General features: G+C 40.0%; 1 protein-coding gene across 11 annotated transcripts in view; it reads right to left on the reverse strand.

Annotated features, from left to right (window-relative positions):
• Positions 1–9285, reverse strand: part of lrrc7 (leucine rich repeat containing 7) — a 117684-nt gene extending 108399 nt beyond the window's left edge. For all 11 annotated transcript variants that reach the window (XM_061738645.1, XM_061738644.1, XM_061738647.1 and 8 more), the window contains exon 1: positions 8786–9285. In XM_061738645.1, the coding sequence (XP_061594629.1) occupies positions 8786–8810 (25 nt within the window). In that variant the 5' untranslated portion in view covers positions 8811–9285. The remainder of the gene's footprint in view (positions 1–8785) is intronic.
• Between the last annotated feature and the right edge of the window lie 13622 nt (positions 9286–22907).

Below are 22907 nucleotides of genomic sequence, written 5' to 3' on the forward strand. Positions count from 1 at the left end.
AGTTGTGGACACTGCATCATAGTGAAGCCTAAGGACTGATATGACATTGCTGCGGCAAGCATTCTGTTATTAAGGATATAATTTTGGCGAATAGGAAAGATCAATTTCATGCTTCATTATATTAACTAGAATTACACTGATGCATTTTTCAAAGGATCTCTACAAAAACTTTGTATGAATACTATCTCCGGTTTAATGTCAAGGCCTGGGTTGGAATTATTTTGTGTCTAATTATGCTATTCTTAATTTACTCAAATACTTGATTATTTTTGATTTGACTGTTGCATGAAATTAAAATCTGACAGATAATACTTATAATTCTCTTAAAAAGCTTATAATGGAGAGAAAAAAAAAACTACCCACATCAAATTTAATCTCTATGTTAGACTGTGAAAGATCCAAAATCTTGAGCCAAATAATTATGTCATCCTTAGGTGAACAATGTGAATGATGCAGCCATGGCAACGCTGTCACCATGACTGGAGAGAGGACAGAAAAGCTTTCCCGATATAAATATATACTTGCTGTGGAAAAATAAATCACATTAGACCCAATAAATGAAGAAAATGTAAAGGATAAAGCTATCCTTTAAGAGAAGAGTTTGGAGAAGCTTCATGCAGCCTCTGTGAACCTACAGTACAGTATGTGCTGTGACGAAGAGGATAATGTCTCTGTCTGTTCCTCCTCCCTCCCCCTCAGCTTTACTCTCCTCTTCGCCTTACTTCTCTAAAATCCTGCAAATGTTTCTTAACATGGATTTGCTCATGTTAAGAAATGTGTGCAGAACTGGAATGTATTAGCCATAAGATTTAACACAGAGGTTACTTCACATCTTCTTTTTCAAGCTGGAAAAAAGATGGCTGTAAAATGTCACGAGATATTAACACCAGAATGTAGGCTCTAACCTCACAAAACCTTGCTGAAAAAGGGGTTTGAGTTCTGATACAACAAGGTGTAAGGTTTGCAGAGTCCAAGTAGTTTTAAAATCCCTTACTTTACATAATCCATCCAAACCAAATTTAATTCATAATGAATTAATATTAATCCAAATACCAGAAATGTCAAAATCACAGATTTTTTGTTTTTACTTAAAATTGTGCTTCTCTACGGTATGTTTTTCTCTCATCTGTTGCTCTGGTTAATTGTCATCTCAAATTTGACTGGAGCTACAAAAATCTGAGGTAAACCATATGTTGAAGTATTTTTTTTGCTCAAAACATCCAGTTTTGAAGGTGGTACGATCACTTCCTTCTAGAAAGTTTTTCTCACATTGGCTCTGTATTATGTCATATAGGGTTGAATTTCCTAATATGGTCAAATTCTCTATTCTCTCACATCTGTGAGAACAAGAGTTTCAGCATACATTTTAAAAGTAGATATTTACAACTATAGGGTATGTTTATCGAGGTAGAGGTCGAGGCAGAGGTTAGTACTTCTCATGAAGTATCTCAGTGTTTTTGGTTTTCTGGGCAAGTTGACTGACCATGGATCAGTTTTTTAGGGCCAGCAATATAGCAAATATGTTTGTTATATATCAGAATACTGTTGAATGAAAACGGTTCAGTAAAGCACTGGATTTCTTTTAGGTGGAATAAACCGGAAAGTTGTTGCTCGAGGGTTCATGGGAATTTGCCCAACCAGTCTACATGTGTTTTGTGGATCTGGAGAAGGCATTTGACCGTGTCCCTCGTGCCATATGTGGGGGGTGCTCAGTGAGTATGGAGTCCGGGGCCCTCTACTAAGGGCTGTCCGGTCTCTGTATGATCGGAGCAGGAGTTTGGTTCGCATTGCCGGCAGTAGATCAAACTTGTTCCCGGTGCATGTTGGACTCCGGCAGGGCTGCCCTTTGTCATCGGTCCTGTTCATAATTTTTATGGACAGGATTTCTAGGCACAGCCAGGGGCCGGAGGGGATCCGGTTTGGAAACCACAGGATTTCATCTCTGCTTTTTGCGGATGATGTTGTCCTGTTGGCTTCATCGGGCCGGGACCTCCAGCATGTGCTGGGGCGGTTTGAGGCCGAGTGCGACGCGGCAGGGATGAGAATCAGCACCTCCAAAACCGAGGCAATAGTTCTCCACCGGGAAAGGGTGGCGTGCCTTCTCCGGGTGGGTGGAGAAGTCCTGCCTCAGGTGGAGGAGTTCAAGTATCTCGGGGTCTTGTTCACGAGTGAGGGAACGATGGAGCGTGAGATTGATAGACGGATCGGTGCAGCGTCCGCAGTTATGCGGTCGGTGTACCGGACCGTCGTGGTGATGAAGGAGCTGAGTCGAAAGGCGAAGCTCTCGATTTACCGGTCAATCTACGCACCTACCCTCACCTATGGTCATGAACTTTGGGTAGTGACCGAAAGGACAAGATCGCGGATACAAGCGGCCGAGATGAGTTTCCTCCGCAGGGTGGCTGGACGCTCCCTTAGAGATAGGGTGAGGAGTTCGGTCACCCGGGAGGAGCTCGGAGTCCAGCCGCTGCTCATTCACATTGAGAGGAGTCAGCTGAGGTGGCTTGGACATCTGTACCGGATGCCTCCTGGACACCTCCCTAGGGAGGTGTTCCAGGCATGTCCCTCCTCCCTAGGGAGGTGTTCCAGGCATGTCCCTCCTCCCTAGGGAGATGTTCCAGGCAGGTCCCTCCGGGAGGAGACCCCGGGGAAGACCCAGGACACGCTAGAGAGACTATGTCTCTCGGCTGGCCTGGGAACGCCTCGGACTCCCCTCGGAGGAGCTGGAGGAAGTGTCTAGGGTGAAGAAAGTCTGGGCATCTCTGTTGAGGCTGCTGCCCCTGCGACCCGGGAACGGATAAGCGGAAGAAGATGGATGGATGGATGGAAATTGGAAAGTTGTGCTTGTTTCCACCCAAAAAGCTCATGAATGTAAACCGCAGGTTGAGTGTAAACTTTGTTGTGTTGTATCCATATTTGCTGAGTCTTGAACTTTTAATATGAGGAAGAAAGAAATTCTATTGAGAGCACTACATGTTATGCACAAAAAACGGATCAATTTTACTCAATAATACACCACCCACTTGAAGGCAACTATGGAGTCAAAGGTCCAATGGCAACAGCAATATTAGATTTTTAATTTCTTTTGCTTAATTTTTCTGACTCAGTCGACATATACTGCAATTCCCACACTTCTTACACTGATTACCACAGGTGTATAATGAAAAACATATGGACAGTGGGTGAAAGATAACACAACTTGTAGTGTAACACAATAGCAGGTGATGAGTTCTTACTGAACAGAAACCTGTAATTTTTGCCGTCACAGTTCATTGTGTTGCCTGCTACCATATGATCTCATTTGGTGTGTGTCTGGCAGGAACAGGAGTTGGGTGCATTCAAAACTAACTAGCTCTGCCCTTTGGGAAGCCTCCACGATATCGATCAATCCAAAAAAAAAAAGACTTGAGCCAGATCTGCCCATTTTCAGGAAAATCCTCTCCTTATGATTTTTGCTTGAGAAATAATTCAGTGCTTACAGAGTTATGGTGGGTTCAAAGGTAGTCTAGAATTACTAGAGATTACAATTAGGTTGCCAAAAATGAGCATAACATAACACTTTGAGAAATAAATGAACTAAGTTGTATTTTACTTAAATAGGTTAATTAGGACAAATCTATAGTGATCCATCCATCCATCCATCCATCCATCCATCCATCCATCCATCCATCATGAAAACAATCAACCTTTCTTAAAATCATGGCTGAAACTACAACCTTCATGTGCAGCTGTTGTCTTCATATTTTGGCAATACTCCGGCACGTCTGACAAAGACAATTTTCCATGAAATGCAGCCAGTTTAACAAAGATTTTCTACGCCCTGAATCGTGCCGCCAGCACATCTGACAACACCACTGTGTCACAATCAGCGCACCATAATCTTCTTCATCACCCCTGAAAATGTGATGGTCCCTCCTCCTCATCATCGCGCACACTGCAGATGTACTGGTATCTCTGTCTCCCTTTCTCACTGGGTCTCTCTCCCTTGGCCCATCACCATGACGATGGAAGCGAGTTACATAGATACAGTCACTAGGCAACTAGCAGCAGCAGCAGCAGCAGCAGCAGCAGCAGCAGCAGCAGCAGCAGCAGCAGCAGCAGCAGCAGCAGCAGCAGCAGCAGCAGCAGCAGCAGGAGCAGGAGCAGTGGCGGCAGCAGCAGCAGAAGCAGGAGAAGGAGCAGGAGCAGGAGCAGGAGCAGGAGCAGCAGTGTCCTGTCAGAAATTTGGTGGAGTTGCAGTGAGAACCCGAGCAAACCTTCCTACTATGTCTGCCTGCACGTTTGTTCTTTGAGGAGGAACCATTAATGCGTTTATCATGTCTTGGACTCTGAAGCCTCTTATATTTCACTTGTCCCGTGAATGCTTAATTTAGACTGTCATCAGAGAACTTATTTGCTCTATTGTTAGACTAAAATGGGTACACTATGTAGCTACAGTAAAATGAAAAGTGAGATTGGTGATAGGATTTTGTGTCCCAAGTTGTCTTTGTAATATTTGTCCTATCTATTCAGCTTTCAATCCCACAAATGGTTCAAATATGAGCATTGCTTCTCCTTCTCAAACATTTACAGTATTTTGTGTTTGAGATGGAGTAAGCACTGAGAAGTCCTTCTTATAAAGAAAGCTGCCTCTGTTTTGGGAACTGTTTTGGAGCCTCTGTGATTGTGAACAGAAGGATGCTTCACAAAACGAAAGAAACATAAAGAACAACAATGAGCATCTTCACAAGACAGTGATGCAGCAACAGTGGCTTCAGTCAAAGGTTTCTCCAGGTCTGCTGCAACACCGATCGCGTAGGTGAAATGAAATATCTCGTTAAGTTCAGAATGTGAAATATCTGGTTAGGGTTAAGATTGAAGAAAACAAAATGATTCAGTGTTCAATACAGCTTTTTCATGACCTCGACTATCTAAGCCAGCTGTTGCTACAATCTGACCAACAGCAAACAGACCTTAAACCGGCCAGGGATTTTTTGTTCCCACAAGGAACTTCTTCCGGAGTCTTTTGCTGGATTTTTATGTTTTTTTTTTCCATTGCTTCTCTCTGTTTGTGGATTAGCCTACAAAGCAGTCAAACCAGGAATTAAACCACCTGTATAACTGTAAAAAACATTCCTGCAGGTTGCTGGTGTTATTTCAGACTTAAAACGTACATGTGAAACAATCAGAAATTAACTTTTATTTTTTCAATTCAACGCTATCCTGTCAATATCCCAGTATCTCTGTTGAGTTATTCTTGAGCGTCCTCAAACATCGCATCTCATCATGTACCCGTGTCTTTCCAACTAACTGAACCAGGCATGATTGGCTGACGTTTGGATGTTGCATTAAAAACACCTGTACTTGCAGTACAATTTAAAATGAATACATTTTATGAGTTATTATTTGACGTTTTCTTTCCTTGAACTACAACACGTTTCTGGAAAGGATTCACTTGGAACGCAGTATTCAAATGCAATTTATGATGTGGTTGCAGCTCTTCGGTGTAGGAAAAAGTTCCCAAAAATGTAAAATAGTGATGGAATTTTCTGGAACCTGGGCTGAAAATAATCCAACATTATACAGTTATCAAAGAAGCCACAGATAAAATTTGGAAATCATATTCCTATTATCGAATAAATCAAGTACATCTGGTCAACAGTTTAAAAATCGTTCTTTTAAAACTTTCGCTTAAAGTATTTTTATTATACAGCAAGTACTTTGAGTCTACAACAATCTCAATATTTCAATGTTATTTTGTATCATTATTTAACTCCCTTGATGAATTCTACAAAAAGAAATCAATATTTTAAAAAATTCTATGTTTAAAAAATTGATTTCTTTTTAAATAGTAGATATCTGAATATATGTTTTTGTATTCATATATGCGAACATAATACAGGCAGCACTGTGGCTTAGTGACTACCGCTGCCTCACAGCTATGAGGTTCCTGGTTAAGATTTCAGCAGGGGTCTTTCTTTGTAGAGTGTGGATTTTTCTAAATTGCCCTTAGAAGTGAGTGAGAGCAAGTGTAGTAGTTTGTATAACGTGGCCTTGTGGCGGACTGGGGACATGTCCAGAGTTTCCCCTGCTTTTCACCCAAAGAGAGCTGGGACAGCTTCCAGCAGACCCTCGTGATCCGGAATAAGAACAAGCTGCTATAGATAACAGATGTACGGTAACATAAAACAACATTTCTGCCCTACAGCAGTTAATAACCCCCGTCACATGAATATAAAAACCTATTCCAGGAATAAGGTTTATGGGAAAATAAATGTCTGCAGTACAACAATAATATGGAGCTTAATTAAAGATAATAACAATAATAATACATTTCATTTATGGCCACTTCCTAGCACTCAAGGACACCGTACATAAGATAGAAACCAACAATAAAATAAAATATCGTACGCTGACATACATTGCCATAAAGTAAACCATAATATACAAGATATGAAGACAAGTTCAAATGAGACAATGCATCAGTCAGAGAGAAAGCAGTCTCAAACAGATGGGTTTTGAAAAAGTTGCAAACCAACATGACAAATCACAGGCTTTGGATTTTCAGACCGACACATATAGCAAAGGCCTGGAAAGGGCTAGGATTAAAAGAACTACTGTATCAGTCATCACACCGAACAGAAGCAGGACTTAATCCGTAGGGATCAGGTGGTAGGTTGTCAATCTTGTCACGCTCTTACTTCCTGCCAAGCCATATTTCAGGATGCCAGAAATCAAGTGTTAATGAAAAAGAAGATGTTCAAAGAGATCACAAACAGCTGCACATTCTTGAAAACAAGACTTCAGTCACATAATTTTGACCACTGTCAACCAGGATGTCTCATTGTTCGCATGTGGTTCTGTTGATCTTAGCACAGAGCTGGCTACACTTAGCAAACTTCTATCAACCTCGCACGACTTTGACTTCAACATCACATCTGGAACTCCATCAAATCTCCGAGCACATAATCCTGTTGTATAAAATGAACCCTGCACGCAGGTTTGGTTACAGCTGTGTCAGTAAATTTCTCTGACTTCTCCCGCTACAAAATGAAACCAGGGAGGAATGCTAGCTCGTTAGGCCGTGGAAACTGTCGACTCTGAGTAGCTGCCATATGCACGAACACAATATTCCCTCTGATAATACTGTAATTGAAAAAAAACAGAGCGACTGACAAGTATGAAAACTTCTGATTACTTAAATCATGTAATCGCTGAAACAGAGAGTCTTTACAATTTGATGTGCTCAGTATTTCATTCTGTGAATTTCTGCATTTTTGTCCACTATTGACAGCTAATTTTTGCAAACAGTAAAATACTAATATATATTTGTGAAAAACACAAACTGCAAGTTGCCTTGTAAAAAGCTGATTAAATAAATTCCTGAAACAAATGGATCGGAAAGTTGAATTTCTATGGTATTCATCTCAGGGAAACATTGATGATTTTCTTTAATTAAACATGCATCATGTTCCAAATCCACACCATATGTGTTATCTGGAAAACTTTCTCCAAATTAAGCAGAGATGGCGAGTAAAGGCAATGGAGGAGAAAGAACAACTCCTTAAAAAGGCAGTGGAGTAGTATAAAAGTGATATGAATAAAATCCTTCAAACCTATGCAAAATGTATTTTTCGTTAAATACCATCAGTGTCACCTGTGTAACAAAGTGGTGCTTTGATACTTGTTCTAACAGAAAGAACCACCTTAGAACCAATATACAGTCTCCTTAAAGCGTCAGAAAAGATATCCATAAAGGGAAGGCACAGCACAATATGTTCTAGAAATGAGGCCGAGTAGCATACATGTCTGATTTACACAGAGACACAGCCTGAGCTGCTGAGGTTTATACAGCCCCCCCAAAAAAAGACAAATAGGACAACACACATTTGATGTTTGCAAAATTATACAAAATAAGGCTATTAGCAGAGACTGCAAAGCCCTTCTTAGAAGAAAAATGTATTAATAGAGTCATCTTTGGAGCATCACAGACAGAGAAGCTTTGAAATATGTTGCACTGAATATTTTAATTAAATATTCTCTTTGATTAAAAGGAGCTTCTTTTTTTTGCATGTTGCCTTAGTGCCCTGCAGTTCAGAAATACATAATGAGAATACTACCAAACACATCTCAGCACACACTGTAACTGGGAAGATTACGATTCAAATAATACAAGGCAGAAGTGCAGCAATAAACCCCTTAACTGGATGGTTAACAAGCCAGTGTCATTACAACCCTCGACATGTGTGACAAATTGGTAGAGGTAACTAATGGGCACGATAGGGTAATATGCAACAATACCTCAGGCTGGTGGATTTAACAGGTGTGAGTGTGTGATAATGTCAAAAAGCATGATGGTGTGACAGCAGAACAGCTCGGAGCTACATGCCAAGGCAGGAAGGTATATGACACTGCATCATATATCATCCTCATATATATAAATATATATACATACACACACACACACACACACACACACACACACACACACACACAACCACACATTCCCTCTTCCTGCAGTCATGGTTGCCTCATTAGCTCATACCATAGCTTCAAAGGCCCTGGATGAGAGTCTTAAAAAAGGGATGAATGGATATTATAGAGATATAAGTGGGGAAACAATGCCACAGTGCTTATAAATGATGCCATACATGAGGAAACCATGAAAAGCCAGCTTTTAAATTTTGAGCAAACATTTGTGCACAAGGAGGAGCGTATCCTTTCAAGTTGATGTGGTAATCCATGAAAGGATACAGACTGAATACAAATATTGCAGCGGGTTGTGTGTTTGTCAGGGGTGCCTTACGTGGTAAAGTGGAATAGTTATCCATCTGTCAGGGTGCTGGTGTCGGATCCAGTTCCTTTTTTTTGTAATATTCACCCTGGTGGTCCCTGTGGAATCGGACAAGATCAGTCTACAGGGACGAGCCCAGCAGCCGGCGGGAGAGCAGGACGGGTACCGGCGCGACCAGCCGCATCTTTAACAACCCCGGGGACAGAGGACGGAGGAGATGAGCGCATCTACCCAGGCGGCGTGATTCATTTCACGACCACTTACATCCAAGTCGCTTACGCACAAGACACCCGCTGCCCCCCAGCCACAGCTCCGCGGTCCATGCAAAACAGATACATAAATAAGACTCGGGCACGCCTGAGGAGGTCAACGTGCGGGCTGAGAGAAAAATCACACCGGACTGAAGGATCCGCGATCGGCGCCGTGGCCGTGCGTCCCGCGTTTCCTTCCCCGGCACCGTTAAACCCTTCTGCAGGGGAGAAATCAAATAAAACCCATTGAGCGGGAGCGTCTCCTCCCATCTGTCCCCCCCGTGGAGAGAGGAGAGGGAGAACAGAGAGGAGAGGAGGGGAGGAGGGAGAGAGATGGATGAAGATGGATCCAGGGCGCCTGGGAAGGTGCGTTTGCGCCTGCGCACGGACGTGCAGGTTTGTGTGCTTTTTAAAGGGGACCTATTATGGCATAACATATTAGTGGTAACTAATAGTAGACCTGAAGTTATGTTATGAACTGTCTGCTGTGTAGAGCTAGATGTGGAAGTGAACTAGATATGAAGTTATGCCTTTTCAAATTAGACTAATTAAAAGTAGATTGATTTAATCTTACCCTGCAGTGTATGAGCAGTGTTAATCCTGGATGACCATAAAATGAGGTTTTCCCCCACATGCACTGTAATTTGTAAACCCTCTCCTCTAACTGAACCTTATTAACAACTTTATATTTTTTTACATCACGTACCATCCCCTTTTAAATGGTCCTTGGTGAAAAGTCGTCCTTATTTGTCCAAAACCTTGTTTGGAGCATCTTTGGACAAGGTTTTCACACAGAAAGTCCCCTCCATAGCTATGCAATAGCTCTTGGCGCAGCCAGAGGCACTATTGTTATTGTGTGCGTTTCATCTTATTATTCATTTCCCGGACAAACTTCGGCGCGTAACCAGTCCCGCAGAGAAAACGCAAAAAGTAAAAACGTAGAAACGTGCGCCTTAAGCGGGAATCGTGTGCTATGACTTTTATTAGCGATTGGTGTGCACGTTTTTGCGCAACATGCAAAAACGTGCGCTTTTAGCGCCATCCGGAACGCATTGGGAGAACTTTGGGGCCTCACCACTCGCACACCTTTACTCGAAAAATTCTGAACCGATTTAGAAAGTTGTAGGCCCTGAATTTAACTACAGTCCTGTGGATTTTCAGAGCGATGGCACAAATAGTTTTTGCACAAAAAGTACATAAAGTCTACTAACAGAGAGCTAATCTAGTTCTTGGTCCAACAACAGTTCTTTTTTCATACCACTGAACGAGCTGCTCAGTAGTAAACCAAAACATTTGAGTCACTCCACGCGTCAGTTGGGTAACATGCTCCATTGTATACCATGGGAGCAACCACTTCAACTTGAATTTGAACAAGAAAAAGGATATGAATGTTGATTTTAAGAAGATCAAGAGAAAGGAGTGGAGTTGGCAGTGACTTGCACATATCTGGACATTCAACTCAATAATAGGAAAGCAAACATGCACAGTCACACACACTCACTACTACAGCCAGTTTAGTCCTTGGTCAACCTAACATACATATTTTTGGAGTGTGTGAGGTTGTTGGAGTTCCCAGAGAAAAACCAAGCACACAGAGAAGATGATATCTCCATTCACAAACGCCGCATTTGAGATTAAAACTACAATCCCTTTATCTGTGAAGTAACGGTGATAACCACAACACTGTCACGCGTTCATAAGGCAACAATTAACTATGGGGATCTTTGACCATTCCAAATGAAGACCTGTCAAGTTCTGGCCACCGCTCTCTCTAAATTATTAGCAAATTATCTGGCATGCAGATTAAATCTTGGATAGTTTTCAGAACGTGTTTTCAGTCATTTCAGTGTGGCTAGTAAATTATGACTAAACAGACCTCTAACTCTGTAGCTCTACTTCATTCTGCTGTAACTGTGACATAGTATTGTTGGTGCCAGTTGGCATCGCCTGGATAAATCTCCAGTTAGATCCAGATGGCAGTACTGGGATTTTCCAAGATTGACTGAGAGTTTAAACACAGTCTGTGAGTAAACAGGACGTTGGGCAGTCCCTCAATGTATCACACAGCAAGTCATCCCTCTTCCTCTGCAAGTTGGTTGCTACCTTCCTTGTCACATCAAAGTCTATTAGATACACCTCAGTTTCAGTATCTAGAACTGCATCTGTTACCTGGCAAAAGCAGTCACTAATTTTAGAGAATTGGTGCTCTTTAGCCTATGAATTATGTTTTTCAAAACAAAAACGAAAAAAAAAAAAAAAAAAAAAAAAACTTCCCACAGTGAGCTAGTCTCTTGTGAAACAATGGATGACAGCACAACTGGAAAGATATATTTGAAAAAAAAATGAATTGTTGAAAGGGTTGCAAATAACACATTTTCAGGGCTTGTGGATTTATACTTTTTTCATTAAAACCTTTTGTGTTTTTGGGGAGATATTGACTCGTTTCAATGAAATAAGCTTTTGGATTTTCCTACACTGAATGCAGCTGTGCAGTCCTACACTTGCTGCTGTGCTACATTATACGACCAATATCTGAAAAAACAGATGCTTTTCCCCAAATTGTCTTCTTAAATGCTGAATTGGTAGCGCTGCTTAACTTTTTGACCTCAGCCAGAATGCTTTAAAAAAATATATATATTATTATTACCCAACAATACGAATCCAGAACATGAATATTCATGAACATGAAATTCTCATGTGAAACACCCCAAACTGGTTTAAATTAACTGCACCAGATGGTTTCTTAGGAAGCAGTTTTTCATTGTTTCAGTTACTGTCAAACACCAGCATTAAATATTCACGGCTGTCAGAAATTACATGCATGCTTGGTTGTGCGGTTCATTTGAATTACAACCTGGTTACAGACCAGTAAGCTGCAATTCTTATTTGTTCTTATTTTTAGCCTCCACTTGTGTCCCAACCACACAATGCTTGCAATACATGGATTCAAATGTCCACATGAAAGTGTCGAAGCAAAGTCAACACAATGTATTTTACTTTCAGTGCTGCATTGTCAGGTTTGGCCCAAAGTCTCTATTTTGGGCTGATCTGGTTAAGAGAGCCAAACATAGATCTACTACAAGTCACAAAACTGCTGATTTGTCGAGGTCATCCATTTCAGAGACCAATTTGCAGCCCTCTCCAAACTCTGTGTGACTTTTACGAGGCATGTAGTACTTCAGACCCCTCTGGGTCACATCTGCACCTGACTATAGATCTACGTGCTTTATATTATTGTGAGGATCAATTTTCAAGCTTACTTAAAGAGTCAAGGATAGATTATATTAATGCAAGTTTAACATTTGTTAAACCTGCATTTGTGATGATTTACGTTGCCTGGGTATTGAAGATATAAGTGTCTCACAGTGTGAAAGCTGAGCGAATTGAATCATTACAGCTCTAGTCAAAAGCAGCTTGAGACAGGACTATCTCTAACACACACGCATGCACACAGACACATGTGCACACAATTGCTTTCCAGAGAGACAATAAACGTAGGAGATGAGGCCCTGCAGGTAGCAGGATGTTCCACAGTGAACTGAAAGCCTGGTGCAGAGCTAGGATAAATATTTGTGTCATTACATTCCTGAAGCTTCCTTTGTAACTTTATGTGAATATGATCACTAAGTTAATGTTGCCAAGCAACAAATACAATTTGAGCCAGAATGGGGAGCTTCAGCCAAAATCATTTGGCAACAAGATTTTGCAAGGAGAATAAAGAGACACACTGAAGGATTGGTAACATCAGAACGTATCACATCTTGAGGTTTGGATTTCAGAAAAATGCTGCCTGTGATCAATGATTCAAATCATTTCCAGGGCAAGGTCTGCAGCACTGAACCCCTGTCCTTATCTGACAATCAGTCACAAATACTATGACGTCACTGCATTGATTATAATATAACATGTATATATAAACAACAACTAGAATACAAAAATAGTGACATAATTCATGCAGATATCTATTAAGCTCATTTTACTGTCGGAAAAAATGCATCTATGTTCAAACATTACCATAAATGTCGAGCTACCGTGTATAAATGCTAGAAAATGAGCGCATAATCTAATTTCAATACTGAGGATATAAAATGTGAGGGCTAATGATGCCCAATAGGTACATTGTTGAAATTCATTATTTTAAATTTTTTTGGGGGGATGAAGAGCAGAGTCTCACCAAAGATATCAAAGGCACATATAGCATGTTGTAGCAGAACCCTTTTCTCTGAAGTCACTGTCTCATGTAAATACAGCAGTATTTCCTGAAAATCTTATGGTCTCCAACTTTCCAAGATGGCTTCTAAAGAATATGTTTTGATTTTTGCACTCCCCTTAAGACCCATCACTATGACACAGAGGCAGTTCCCTTTACCAGGTTAGCAAGGACAGGCACTAACACATATATTGATGACTAAATCTGAAAATAAGAGCAGTTCCAACCCTGAATGACTGAAAATCTGAAATGGGAGCAAAGCTTTTTGAAAGACTATACTCAACGATTGCATTGTGCATGCATTTTAGCGCAGCAGCCAGCAATTCAAGTTGTCTTGCCATTAGATTTGATGAAACAGAAACTTTGGTTTGAGATACATTTAAGTAAATAGGTTTTTCTTTTTTTTTAACTGATAGTGGCAGCCACAGCATACAAGCGATTATCAGACTAAAAGAGCTTTGAAAGTTGGCAACTATGGAATAAAAGGTTTGCTATGGGGCTGAAAGTACTTGTGTAAATACATTCATGTAATGGGCCACCAACTGTGCTGATCTGATCCTTTTAAAACTGCCCCAGAGCATGGAAACAGTCACACAAGCAATGGCGGTGCATATTTCTGTGAGATCACATCCCTCTGCCCTTCACCCTTCCAGAAGTGTCTCGTAATTGTTGGCCTTTGTTGGTCTGAAAAAGTTATGTCCTTTAGACGTGCTGGGTGCAGAGCTTAAGACCCAAATAAGGTGACTCACAATTAGCATTACACAGTCACCGGCACCTTTATTTGGTACCACCAATAAACCTAATTAAGTGGTTGGTGAGAGCATGTGGTTTCTCTAATGTTAACAGACAACAAAAAGGAAAAAATAACAAATAAGCATGAACAATAATCATGTAATCAAAAATAAATCAATAAATAAAACATATCAATTTGATCACAATTCAGAAGGCGCCACAAACAGGAAAATGTAAAAATGTTCAGCTATCAAGTCTTTTGATATAAGTGACTGTATTATCTAAAACTTTTATTTGAGGAATAAATAACCTCTAAAAAGTTCCAGAATAAAGCAAGAATATTGAAAGCATTACTTTCACAATATCAACAAGTATTAGGAAGTATTAACGTTGTTTATGTGGCCATTTTTATTCATATTTAAAATGCAATGTCAGACTGTGGGATCCATGTTATATTTCAAGCATCGTATTATCAGCTACTCTGGGTATCTAGTCCATGACGATCTAAGAATAAAACTGTAACTGATTATAGTGGAACTGACACATCAAGAGCAGAAGAGAGTTGTCTTTCTGCCAAGATGAAACATCCATGGTTGCTATGGAAACAGTTTTATCAGTCTCTGCTTATTGATTTATTTATTTTATCTTATTTATTTATTTATCTATCTATCCCCCCTGGGATATAAGTAGCTGCAGCTCATAAAACCTTCTTGTGCACAGCAACTACATTGTATTGCATTACTGTCTGGATTGGAAGGATTAAAATCCGATATGTACTAGGTGTGAGAGGAGGCCCTGTCTTAGCCTGCTCCCACTGAAACCACTAATTCGCTAGTTGGTTGCCTAGTTTTTACGATCACCAGGTGATTCACCGATGATGGAGAGACACACTGAGGAAAGTTTGGGAATACATGTGATTACATGTTGGGTTAGCGCTGTTATTTAAACAGCACAGTGATCTGCATCAGTGTTGGATACTGTACTGAATATAGTGTACGTGAAACAGATGTAAATACAGTTATTGATTGAAACTTTGGACATGATGCATGTTTACAAGAAAATGTAGCATGTAAGTGAGTGTAAGTGATAACTTTAAAGTCATATGTGCTGTTAAATGTAACCAAACTAACCCCTGCGTGTGTGATTTCAAACCTCTGAATCTCACATCAGCATATTTCCTGGATAGTTATTTTCTCTCTAAAAATGTAGATAATATCCTCTCTGACTTTCTGAATCTCAATGCTGCATTGTGCCTAATATGGTATTTTGTGAATGGGTGTTGCTAGGTAACTAGCGTGCAGTAACTCATGGCAGCTTGATTTATGTGTTTAGTGAGATTTTGAAAAAAATAAAAATTAACAACAGTTTTAAACACAGATGCTACAGTACCAACTTTTTTTTCTTGGCTTTTTTCATGGCAGAAACACAAATAAAAACATGGATTTTCTCATTCAACTGAAACCTTCAAAAGTCCAGCTTCGAGGGCTGGTGTTGGTAAAGTTGTAGGAATTTAAGACTAATGCTGAAAGTGACTGATGCAAGCCATGAAAACCTGCTGCCTCTCCAAGGTCAGGCCAACAGTCACTATTCTGGAGTCTATTTTCAACAGATTACGTTGCTCTCAGACTGTGCTTGCTTGTGGTTCACGGAGTTTAGGCTTATACTTAAGACTTGGGTGACTCTTCGCTAACCCTTTAGTTGTGCTGCTACATAGACTTATGGGGTAGGATGCAATGAATATCTCTCCTTACTCTATTCTCTCTGTACTTTTTTTGTAGATGCCATTATTAGTGTCTTTAACACCGGGTCAGCACTAAACCTGACAAAGTGAATGTCTGGAAAAGATGTATCAAATACAGCAGCCAAAACTTGAGTATTACATTTTTGAAACCAAACCTCAGAAAGTGCTAGCGCCCCTGCCTAATGGATATATCAAAGTGTGTGTCTTTCAGGTCGATAGTGAACCAATCTCTTCATGTATGATAAAACTTAGGCCATGTTTACACATAGTATTTCCAAAACGGATATTTCCCCCTCTACGTTTTGAAAAATATCCTCGTTTACACAAACCTGCATAAGTAGCTTTTATGGTGCTATGAGCAGCCAAACCTGCAGTGTAACGAGAAGCGTAAAGTCATGCTAGCCAATCGGAATCCTGGAAAATAACGTCAACAAATGACACGTGTGAAGCCTGAATAATATGGTTCCGCGCTAAAACGACGGCGTAGCCTATGTATGGTGCGCGTCGCCGCGTACCCTACGCCGTAGGAACCATAAATCAGCCTTGACTGCCAGTTACTTCCAAGACGGAACGAGAGTCTTTCGTTAGTGACAGAGAAGTGGAGTTACTTTTAAGTGTGACTTTAGAATATAAAACAGGTAAAATACAAGAAAATATTGACGGTGGCCAAACAAATTGTAAACACAGGTCGCACAAATGATACTGGTGACGTTTCTGTTGCATAATGTGACGTTGTGAAGCCTAAATCTCCGTTTCCCTCCGTTTACAAGCAAACGTGAAAACTGAGTTTTTGAAAATCTCCACTTTGGCCGGAGTTTTCAGAAATGATCGTTTTTGGTGACTTTGAGCTTCGTTTTCGTGTAAACGAACGGCCAAAACGCATGAAAACGCCACAGTTTTTGCTCCGTGTAAACAGGGCCTTAATGTAATGTGTGTAATCTATGGTTAGGATTGGGTTGTGATAGCCTAGACACAAAACACACTTGTCATGGCAATCTTCCCGATGCCCATTGGCTATCTTTGCCACTTGGCTTGCCATATTCATTATTACCATGTCATGATCCAGTTATGCGCGTGAGGTCAGACTTTAACTGTGAAATGCTGAATTATTGATGCCAAAATTAAAATTATAAGAATTCTGCAGTTCATGTTCTCATTTCTCTCTTTCCCCGCTGTCAGTGGACTATTACGTCTACTGTATCACATCTCCCATTATCATGTCACGATGCAAGACCATGGGATATGCCCTAAAGGACAAAGGAATGTTGTTGCTTCCGTTTGACTGAAAGAAACCTTCTCACCACTGTCTGCTGCTTCCCACCATGGATCCCCTGAATATGTTACCCCATGTAACTTTGAGCAATACCCGAGCAACGGGCTGCAACCACCCTGGACCATGGAAAAAAAGTGGAGACAGAGTGATCCCAGCTTGGCTAGATGGGAAAAAGTTTTCTCAGTCCTTCTTAGCATGATTCTAACAGGCATACCAACACATGTACCTGCAAACAACAAAATCTCAGCCACCAAGGCAGATGAAAGAAGAAAGAAAGCAAGGGAAGTGAAAACTATAAAAGTTGCCCATACAGATACTCTAACTTACACATTTTCGGTACATGCATCTCACACTCATACACTACAAATCACAACATTGTTTGGTAAACCCTGCAGCCTGACTTAGGGGGAGAACAACCAAGGATTCCCTCTACCCTAAGGTCTGGGAAGATCACTGCATAGGGCTTACAGACTTTCAATCAGTTCAAGGAAAAAATTGCAAATCAATCCATTTCTTCTAAAATGACAAATAAAAGCAATGGTAAGCTTTCCTTATATTTTACCAAATCAAATACTTTCAGGAATTCTACATTTGTTTTCAAGATTTCTCTTTTCTATAAATTTCACAACTGGTTTTCTGTTTCATCATCATTACACCATTTGCAGTTCCAGTTTTGATGTTTATTCACAATGCATTTTTAAGCCTGTATGCCCTAAACTTACTTTGTGATAATAGTTTTGTCTCTTCAACTCCTATCCCCATGTTGTGTGAGACCAGTTAGTGCTTGAACAGAAAATACATTTCTACTTTCATCTTCCGTATTCCATCTTTTCCTGCCTCAAGCCTTTTGTCTCCCTCTTTATTATCGGTTTTATCCTAGTCCGGGCCACAGGGGTCTGCCGAGCCTATCCCAGCTGTCTTTGCACGGAAGGCGGACTCAACCTGGACAGGTTGCCAACCCATCACAGGGAAACGCTTCGACAAACAGCCACACAGGCACACTCACTCCTGTGGGCAAATAAGAGTCCGCAATGAGGCTGACACATGTGTTTGGACTGTGGGAGTGAGCCAGAGTTCCCAGAGAAAACCCTTACAAACACCTAAAAAACATGTAATTTCCAAACAGAAAGGCTCCAGCCTAGATCTGAACCAGGAACCTTCAAGCTGTGAGTGAGCAGTTTTAACAGGGCTGTATTTCAGAATCTTCAATTTTCATCATTTTCAAGTGATGCTGAAGTTAAATATCCTCATTTTGAGAAGGTAACAACCTTGGCAGAGCTCTTGGAAGCACAGCATGGTGCAAACGACATGGAACAAAGATACCTGGTGTATGGAACAATGTTTTCCTTTATTTATCTAGTCTCAAAGGAGTTTAAGTGATCTTTAAACTGACCTGGCCTGTGACCTTACCCAATATGTTGATGAAAGACATTTCCACTAACTAGACTTCCAATGTAGCTACCTGAAATGTCGTCATTGCTTCACAACAGTTTGATCAGGGATTCCACGCCTACGCAGAGCCTTTATATGTAACCCTTGAGGTGTTGCCAGGTAAACTGTGCCTGAAAGAAAGGCTCACACCCCCATACAACCATACAACCATCTCAACGATGAAGCTCAGTGGGTTTTAACAGATATTTACATTTTCCATCTTTAACAGACTTGGAGAAAACTCTAAGAGATGATAACCATAACAAAAAGTGCAACTGGGGCATATCTGACTTTCCTCCATGTTCCATTCAGTCTGTTGCATGTCGCTTCATCTTAAAACCCTTATCAGCTCATACAGAGATGCAGGTATTGTGCATCTTACATGACCTCCAGATATACTCTGGGCTGCTTTCAAAACCTTTCTGCCACAACTGACGCTTTGGTTCGTTGAAGGACAGTCCCACTCAAGTGAAACATGTTTTACAGAGCCATTCTCAGGTAACGTTTACTTTCCATCCAGAATACTCTTTTTTTTCCCCGATCAGTGGTCTAACAGCAATTCACTGCTATGAAAATATATGCGTTACAGCTGATTGGCTCTGAGAACCACCAGCCGTTCACAGCGATGACAAGCTCCTGAATGATTACAAGTAATGACATGATCAAAGTCAGAAATTTTTCCCAATCAATCTTTATCGTTATCATTATCCTCATTATTATTTGCTTGCCCTGTGGCTTGTGAAATTTGCACTTTTTTCAGTTTTTTGTCGTTCATTTGTCAGCACAGCCAGACAAAAACAGAGGGCTTTAGTAGAAGATGTAAGAGTTTTTTTTTTTTCTCCTGTAAATTACTTACTTTAGTCTGCATGTCAGAGTTTAAATGCAAAGATATCAGTCTGAGAATACAATTTCTGTTAATATTGGACTGCTGGGAAGATAAGCGAAAGTAATTGTTTCTTCCCCGTTATCTTTTCTATAGGTTTTTGAGGACAATCTCCTTCTGTTATTTCTTCTCTTTTTTATAAATCATTTTATTATTTATGCATTATTAATACGTTCTACTGTGTGTTTGATAGATTTATCAAAAGTCACTGTAGTGCTCAAGATGGACAGAATAGCCTCTAGGAATTCATTTATGATTTTCTTTTTCTTCATTCTGTATCTCACACGTTCTCTCTCACGTTCTCTCAATGCCTCTGCTTCTTCTCACTTACGTCAGCGCTTCTGCCTGCCGATGAATACATGAATGAGCTTAACAGAGATACACTTTCACAAACACACACCTTCCCATCCTCCCAGAGTGTACCTTACAGCCGCATATGTTTCCTTCTCTTTTTTTGGGTGTTCTGCGATGTGCATCTCCACATCCCAAGTCCTTTAAATCTGCAGCACTTTCAGCATTTCCGGTGAAATAAAATTAAAAATATTCAGTCTTTATGAATTTGCAGGATGGAAATTACTTAATGGCTTTCCAGTCAGGAGATACTCGCTCTACCAAGTAATTAACGCTGCCAACAAGCACTTTTACCTCAAGCAAGCGTCCATCTTCCCGTGCTTAGTACAGAAATCATGCTTATTGGAGCCCTAAAATATTACCGGCCCCCAACTCTGGGAAAGAGAGACAGAATTAAAGAATTAGAGATAACACAGGCAGGACCGGTCGCATGAACAGAGAGAAACTCAACGAGAAAAAATAAAAAGCAGGTGGAAGAACAGAACAATAGGGAGATGTAAATTGGAAACCTCGAGGTTCACGCTTCCTTCCTTCCATCCTTCTCTTGGTTAAAACGCCTTCAGTATCTCTTTTTTGCTTCTCGCATTCTTTTTTTCTCATTTCACCAAAGCTCTACTGTTTCTATGGAGACCCTTCTTACACTTTCATAGTAAGAAATCATGATACCTGAAGGGAGGAAGTGAGAAAAGCTGAAGAGAACACATATAGGTGAAGATGGGAATAGAAGAGATGGGGAACTATGTTTTTCCAAAATGTTTTCACAGGTTAAGTGCACAGGCATACAACTGTTACCGACTGTATTTATTCACTAGATTGTCTGGGAAAGATGCCTTTTTGCTTCTGAAGTTACATAAGACAGTTGGTGGCACTCTCATATTGACATTAAGTAGAAGGTGACAGGGATAGGCTAACTTTGCACAAGTGCTGGAGACAGGAGAAAACAGCTCAGAAGTTCAATTATTAACACATTTATCTCCAGTGTTAAATCCACGGAAGTGTAAAAAGTTGTACTTTATTTGGGGTGCAGGAGAAGCTAGCCCACTTCTAGATCCGCTGAAGTATAACTTTAAATAATTTAATAACACCCACTTAGTGCAATACAATTTAAACTATGCAGAGAGAAATTTAACAGTAAGAGTGTATCTACACAGAAAGTGTTTTAACTGATTTTTTTTATACTCATCCATCTCACTTGTGTCTGACACAACAGACGCGATAAAGTTTTAATCAGTAGAGCTGTTGACACAGGTCACCTAATGACTCTTTCTTTTTCTTGTCGGTGCTTCGATCTTATTCTATTATATTCTAATCTTTTTTATTCAAATTGAGATCAATTCAAAATACTTGATTACTTCCCAAAGGGAAATGTATTAAATAATAAATCTTTATTTACAAATTAGCACAATTAGTCTGAGTTGAGCTCCAGGCTATAGTTAAATCATATTAAGCAGTTCAAAATAAAGAAAGTATTTAGACTGGGAAAGATAACTTTATGATTTGTTTTCCTATTTTAGATAAATGTTCTCAATTCAAATGTATAAAGAAGTTTTTAGGTTGAAATTTACAATTTCTTTTCTCACTGATGAGGCCACTGATAGACGACTGTGGGCTAAGAGGAGTTACATTCAGTTCACTTCAATTCTAAATACTTTATTCATCCCCAAGGGGGGCATCACTTGAACATACTGATCTTAAATTGGAAGTAGCAAAATATTTAAAGCAGACTCAGTAACTCACTTTTTACCACCCCAAAGAATAAGAATGCATTGTTTAGTATTCATTGATATTCTTTGAGTCTTGTTTATGATTCTTTTTCAGAGAAATTAATACCTTTCCTTTACATTGGCATGTTTCGACTACACCTGTGTGTTTTCAGAACATGTAACATGGTTTCTTCAGGACTAATATAATGTTTCAATAATTTAAACACAGTTCTAATCTGGTAAGGGAGAGGTAAAAGGTAAATCCGGAGTGTGTTTCTGGTCCAACAATGGATGTTAGAGATGTTAGAACTGAGATTACAATTAAGTACATCCCATTGTTAAACAAACATTGGAAGTCCAACTTTTTCCTGTGAGTTTGAACTGTTTCCAGCAGTGTTTCATTTGACTTTGGCAGCAGAAAATTCACTGAAAGCTTTAAACATTATAATCCATTTATCCATTATTCACCCACTTCTCTCTGTTCAGGGTCACTGGGCTGGAGCCTATCCCACCTCTCTTTGGCAAAAGTAAGGGGTACAGCCAGGAAGTGTTGATTAAAAGGTTGTAATGTTACGTGTAACATTAACGCAGCCTAAGGTGGGCACAAGCCAGTGTCATCCTTGTGCCAGTCCCAAGCCCAGATAAATGCAGAGGGTTAGGTCAGGTACGGTATCCAGTGTAAAACGTGCGCCAAACAAACAACGATGCAGGGGGCTGGTGGAAATTGGATTAGTGTGGGTTAGGGCTGGGCGATATATCGAGATTTTAATATATATCGATATATTTTCAAACACGATATGGTACGAGACAATATTGTTTATATCGTTTTAATTTTTTTTTTTTTTTACATTTTTTTTTAATGATTTTGATATAGCTTATTTTGTGACAAATTGACTTGAATGTTTTATTTGAGATTTGCACAAATGTTTTGTTATTTGCACAACTGTCAACCTCAGTGGAAAAGTCTGCCTGTTACTGTCTACATTGTATTAATTGCACAGTGTATTTTAATTTAATTGTTATGCAGGAAAGGGATATTTGTTTTATTTTATTCAAGAAGCATTTTTATTCTATATATGCAGGCAGTTTATTTTTATTTAATTTGTTTTATACATTTTGATATTGTGCAGACCTCTGTTAATAAAGGTTCCTGTGTGACATTTGGCACGAGGCTTTGTATTAAAACTGACTGTTTTTTTAAGGGTTTGCCTCAGAAAAAAATGAAGCTAACAGAGATGCTAACAGAGATGCTATGCTATAATGCTTTGGGGGAAACCCCCAATTAAGGCACAGAAAAAATATCGAGATATATATCGAGTATCGCCATTTAGCTAGAAAATATCGAGATATGACTTTTGGTCCATATCGCCCAGCCCTAGTGTGGGTCGAATAAGGAGGACAGGAGGAAGGTGTGCTCATAGGCAGAGAGAGAAGAGGAAAGTCAAGAGGCTAGGACTGAGAGTGGGGGATTTTGAAACTAGGGACTATGACAAGAAAATCTAGAGGTGGTTGACATTAGCAAGGCAAGGAGCCTAGCAGTAGGAATTAAGCTGTTCTAC

The sequence above is a fragment of the Cololabis saira genome, chromosome 13, assembly GCF_033807715.1.
Source record: "Cololabis saira isolate AMF1-May2022 chromosome 13, fColSai1.1, whole genome shotgun sequence".
Classification (NCBI taxonomy): domain Eukaryota; kingdom Metazoa; phylum Chordata; class Actinopteri; order Beloniformes; family Belonidae; genus Cololabis; species Cololabis saira.